Source organism: Poecilia latipinna, unplaced genomic scaffold, assembly GCF_001443285.1.
Source record: "Poecilia latipinna isolate Pla-1442-1.1 unplaced genomic scaffold, P_latipinna-1.0 Scaffold2641, whole genome shotgun sequence".
NCBI lineage: Eukaryota > Metazoa > Chordata > Actinopteri > Cyprinodontiformes > Poeciliidae > Poecilia > Poecilia latipinna.
The window spans coordinates 34,407-40,194 of NW_015115257.1; the positions used below are offsets into that span (position 1 = coordinate 34,407).

At 40.5% G+C, this 5,788-nt stretch overlaps 1 protein-coding gene across 1 annotated transcript in view; it reads left to right on the plus strand.

Annotated features, from left to right (window-relative positions):
• trappc8 (trafficking protein particle complex subunit 8) overlaps positions 1 to 5,788 on the plus strand; it is a gene marked incomplete at its 5' end in the record, with an annotated part of 43,932 nt that overhangs the window by 26,725 nt on the left and 11,419 nt on the right. The window contains 8 exons of the mRNA XM_015020721.1: positions 26 to 459; positions 955 to 1,111; positions 1,201 to 1,297; positions 3,070 to 3,138; positions 3,214 to 3,269; positions 4,665 to 4,859; positions 5,099 to 5,200; positions 5,377 to 5,516. Of these exons, the coding sequence (XP_014876207.1) occupies positions 26 to 459; positions 955 to 1,111; positions 1,201 to 1,297; positions 3,070 to 3,138; positions 3,214 to 3,269; positions 4,665 to 4,859; positions 5,099 to 5,200; positions 5,377 to 5,516 (1,250 nt within the window). The remainder of the gene's footprint in view (positions 1 to 25; positions 460 to 954; positions 1,112 to 1,200; positions 1,298 to 3,069; positions 3,139 to 3,213; positions 3,270 to 4,664; positions 4,860 to 5,098; positions 5,201 to 5,376; positions 5,517 to 5,788) is intronic.

The following is a 5,788-nucleotide window of genomic DNA, read 5'->3' on the forward strand; positions in this document are numbered from 1 at the left end:
AATCTTAATGTGTGTGTGTCCGCAGGTTTTCTTCCTGCAGTTTCCCACTGCCCTGCTGTGCGGCGAGATCAGGAAAGCTTATGTGGAGTTCTGTAATGTCAGTGCAGTTGCTCTGTGTGGCCTTCGGGTGGCGTCCACGCACCCTGATTTCTTCACGTTTGGCAGCCAGAGCACAGCACCCTTCACACCTCCCAGCCCAGACTCAGCAGAGAACTGCTCAGCCTATGTGACGTTTCCTTCCCCCCTCCAGCCAGGCTCCATGTCCTCTGAGACGCTGGTTTCTGCTCCTGCATGCAGTCAGCCCTCCAGGGTGACAGAGATCCCAATACATGGTGGCACACTGCAGCCAGGACAGTCGGTTCGGCTACCCCTCTGGCTCCGAGGACCAGACCAGGAAGGAGTTCACGAAATCAACTTCCTGTTCTACTATGAGAACACAGAGAAAGGACTCAAAATCAGGTGAAAGATGATTTTGAGGATTAATATACTCAAAATGAATCCTGAGAGTATTGTTACTTTAATGTAATTGTGACCAGAGTATTTTAGTGGTGGCATTTTATTTATCTTAAGATAAATTAAATGAGTCTGTAAAGAACACTGAACTGTTCACATTGACACGATGAACAAAACAGACAGTGTTCTGTAGAATGCTGCATCTGGGCGTGCACTTATCTTAAAATCAGCTCTGCTGAAAGTGTTTTTGGCAAGTTTGGTGATTGGATAAAATATGTGGAATAGTAATTCTGAAAAATTGTCTTTGTTCAACAAAAATAATGTGTACACCCAGAAACTCAAGTACTGATGGAAATATGGCCTGTCCCCACCTTACCTTATAAACTGATCAGAAAAGTTTTAGCTTCCCAAGATATTATGCAGACTAAATGCTTGGCATACAGTGGAAAGATGGATGTATCCAAACTGAGTTTAACGGTCTATCATCTCCTCCTCATGAAGTCACCGGGTGTTGCGTCACACGGTGTTTATCTGCGCCAGTCGGTCTCTGAGTGTCCAGGCCTCCGCCTGCCGCAGCAGTGCTTCCCCACATCACTCTCTAGATGACAAAGGCAGCGGGGGAACTCTTGTTTTTATTGATGTGGAGAACGTAAATGCAGTAAGATGAACCACACTTTGACTTATGAAGTTTCTTTGTTCTCACATCATGTTGAGAAACTTAGTTTAAATTTCTTTCAATTGTTACAGAGTGAAAGTGGCGTTCGTGAGTTCCACATTGTCCAGGTGTCTAGCAGTAGTCAGCACTGGCGCCTCCACAAGTATATTAATCCATGCAACAATTATGGTAAGTCCATTTTAAAAGGGACAGTCTCCCTTTTAAAATGTTTTTTTTTTTTATCATTGTCATTTTTTTCTGCATACTTTTTAGTACCTAAAGGTTCTACAAAGGTTTTACAATTTAATTCAAATTATTATAAACACAATACTTCTTATTGCATGGATCATGGGCTTTTTTCCAACCACAAACATAATGGTGAACACACCAGGAATGATGGAAGGTTGAATGGTCTCCTAGTTTTTGATCAGTCATCTCTGTTAAAACAAAGTTGCTTCTAGGCCTGTCATGATAACACATGTTGCTGGGCGATTAATTGTCCCAGAAAATATTGTGAGAAACTGTAATATTGTCATTTTGAGACCATTATTAATTAATAGCAAAAATAAATGGCATAATAATGCAAGTACACCTTCTCCAAGAAGAACATTTAGCACTATATTTTTAAATATTTTTATATTTTAAATAGACAAACCAAAAATGGACAATAAACTTTCTCTTCAAAATATATTAATCATTAGGCTCAGAAAGGGAAAACAGGCAATACTGCTAATTAGGAACTTTGTGAAAAAATAAGTATAAACATAGTACTGTGTACTGGGTTTTAATGTTTCCAGTATTTTTTTATTTATATATTTTTTTTAAATACTGGCTGTTCTATGAAATCATAGGGCAGCTAATCAGTTGCTACTGTTTTTAATTTATCATTTATTGCTTTTTATGTCGGGCCTAGTTGTTTCATAAGATGAATGGAAAACTGTGAGCTTCCTCTTCATCAGACCACCATGCCACTGTCTTCAGTCAGAGGCGTCTTCAGAACCTCTGTAATACTTACCTCTACAGGAAACAATGTGTGCCTTTAAATCAAGGCCAAAAAGCCTCTTGTTTTGAGTTGCTTTTGAACCACAATAAATGGAACATTGACCAACATATATGATGTGTATTAATTTTTTTGATGGCACTCATCAAAATGTGTGATGTTTTTATGATGTAAAGCACTTTGAACTGCCTTGTTGATGAAACGTGCGACACAAATAAACTTGATCAATTGCTTTTGAGCCAGAAAAGGGTAGAGTGCCTTCTCTGGGTCGGGGGGCCGCCCTGCCCCAAGTGGAGGAGTTTAAGTATCTGGGGATCTTGTTCACGAATGAGGGAAGAAGAGAGCGGGAAATCGACAGGCAGATTGGCGCAGCGTCTGCTGTAAAGCGGGCGCTGTACCGGTCCGTCATGGTGAAGAGAGAGCTGAGTCAAAAAGCGAAGCTCTCGATTTACAGGTCAATCTACGTTCCCACCCTCATCTATGGTCATGAGCTTTGGGTCATGACCAAAAGAACGAGATCACGGATACAAGCGGCCGAAATGGGTTTCCTCCGCAGGGTGACTGAGCTCTTCCTTAGAGATGGGGTGAGAAGCTCGATCATCCGGGAGGGACTCAGAGTAGAGCTGCTGCTCCTTCACGTCAAGAGGAGCCAGTTGAGGTGGCTCGTGCCTCTGGGACGCCTTCTTGGTGAGGTGTTCAGGGCACGTCCCACCAGGAGGAGGCCTCGGGGAAGACCCAGGACACGCTGGAGGGACTATGTCTCTCAGGTGGCCTGGGAACACCTTGGGGTTCCCCCAGAGGAGCTGGAAGAAGTGGCTGGGGAAAGGGAAGTCTGGGCCTCCCTTCTGAAGCTGTTACCCCTGCTATACAACCCCGGATGAAGCGGAAGAAGATGGATGGATGGATGGATGGATGGATGGATGGACAATTGCTTTTCACTGCTTTCAATTTCTCTCTCCAGATTGCAGACTCAGCAGTCGAGAAAGAGCTAAGCTTTGTTTTAAAGCCATGAGATGCAAACCCCATGAAGGTATTTTTCCGTCTCAATCACACATGCCATCTTGGATGTTCTGTTTTGAAAGCACAGATTTAACTTTGTTCTTAGGCTCTGATGGTGTAAAAGAATACACATTTGCAGACCTGAATCTTGGAAATGAACGGGTAAGATTAATTCACTGCTTTATTTTTGATGTAGACTCAGAATCTTGTATGCATGAACCCAGGACGGTTATGTGACAGTATAATGATACTATGTTACAAACTGAACATATCAACTTACTGGCCTCAAGGAGAGGAAAATGTGGTAAACAAAGGCTCCTTATTTGGTTGGATAATTTGGTGGGAGAATAGCCACAGATCAGAAACTTTCATCCTTTAAGCACAACAGTTCAGATAAAGAACACAAAAAACTGGTCACATTAAATGGTCACATCATTTAATGTGACCAAAACTAACACAATTAAATAAGTATCTTTCATATTTTTGTTTCAAAGAATTGTTGGTAAAGCTGACATTGAAAGCTGTTTCTAGAAGGATTTTCTAACGTCTTGTCTTCCTCCTTTATTTTTGAAAACACCAAAAATGGCTAATAATGATGAAGTTGGGAATACCCAGGACCACCAATGTGGGAACAACTGGGTCTGTTGTCACCAGGCCTGTCAAGTTCCAGTCAAGAATATTGTTTTCCAAATAGATATGCTGGTGCAGGACAGGCCAAATTTTAAAGTTGCATACATTTTTTTCTACTATTTTTCTTTCAAATTGTCCTTGCAGTATGGGTGAATGACTCCACACTCCCACCCCAATCACAGAATGATTTGGTCGCCAAAGCAACGAAGAGTTCACGAAGCTGTTTTAGAAGAGAGAGAGATGTACAGGCAGAGAGGAAGATATGGAGCCTCAAGCTATTCTACACAAACTAGTCTTAAAATATTTAAAGGGACGTAAATAAATATTCTGACTGCTGTAATCTTAATTATTGTGCATAACTTTGCATTAGCTATCTGGTCTGCCAAGTAAACATGAACACATTTACAGTAATTGTAACAGGACATACTGTAACTGACCAGAGCTAACAGATTGGAACAAATTCATCTTTTAGGGTTTGTAACCTTACCTCCAGTTGGATTTCCAGGTTATTTTTATTTTTCACTGTGTGGTGCACAGTTACAGGGTTTTAATTTAAGCTATATGATGGTCCAGACTTGAATAGCAGATTTTGAATTTGAAATCATTTTTAATATGTTCCTCATTTCCTCATTCAGTCAAACTTTTGAATGATCCTGATGACAAAGTAACTAGCTTCCAGAAGATGATTATTTTCTGTTTTTATTTTTAAAATCATATGAATGAATATTCTAGATAACCAAAGAGATATTTCCCATGAAGCGTACTTTATTGTTGTATTAAGCCAGTAGTGGCTAGGAGTGGCTGCACCTGGCAGTGACTCAGTCGCCGGTGAATTGACGACCCATCACCAAACTCTTTAATGTAACAAGAACAGTTTGGTGCACCTGCAGACAGATGTCTCTCCTACTCTGGACTTTCTGTGTGCAGATCATGAGTTCCTCTACACCATGTGGAGATTTCTTCTTCAGCTGCCGTCAGAGCTCGGTGTTGGAACAAGTGAATTCAGCTCCCAGGAACAGCAGAAGTCAGGGCTCTGGCCACAGTGACAACACAGCCTCTGACATTACAAATATCGCCAAGAAGTGTAATGAGCTAGACCTAAACATCATCGTTATCTGGAAGGTATGTGTATTTGATGATCTGAATAAGTGTTTTGTGATATTTTACTCTCATCATCAGCAGCCCTTTTTTTTAACATCATATAAATAAATTCTAGATGTTTACTTCTTGGTTCCTGTATTGAATCTGTCACATTGTCCCACTTTACAGTGTTGTAAGATTTATTGTATTTGTAATCTTAATCAATAAATAGGTAGAGGTTGATGCTTTGTGCTTGAGTTGAATGTGTTTTATGTGACCAGGCTTACGTTGTTGAGGACAACAAACAGTTGATCTTAGAAGGCCAGCTTCATGTGGCCCTGCAGACATTCGGCAAAGAGGCCAGTTCTCTGATTCCCAAAGAGGTACGACCTCAATCCTCCTGCTTGTCCACAGCTCAGTGGATACAACCAGACATCAGTGATATTCTGTTTCATTGACTTTGTGTGTGGTGTTTTACCTCACACCTTATGTTACACACTCATTTACTGGATGCTGTTTTGCCAAGCATTTGTCCTTCTGTTTGTTTTTGTGTCTCCAGGAAACCCAGGAGATGATGCTCCTCAGGTTTAAGTCGGAGTTGCCTCCTCCAGTCATTCTGCCTTACCCAGAGCTGTCCCAGCTCATCAGAACAAACCTCTGCTACCCTGAAACCTTTACTCATCATTTTGTCAAAGAAAGGTAAGACAGCTGTAGTAACCAGGCATTACAATACCACAGTATTAGATTGCAGAAATTGAGAAAAACAGACCTCCTACAATTACTAGGGCCCATTATTTAATTTTCTGAGTTTTTTTATATATATATATATATATATATATATATATATGCATGTGGGCGAATATTTCTTGTTCTTTAGAGCATTTCAGGTTAATATTATAATTCCACACATAATTAATAATATAATAATTCCACACTATAAGCATTGTTGCTATTTTGTGTGAACATAAAAC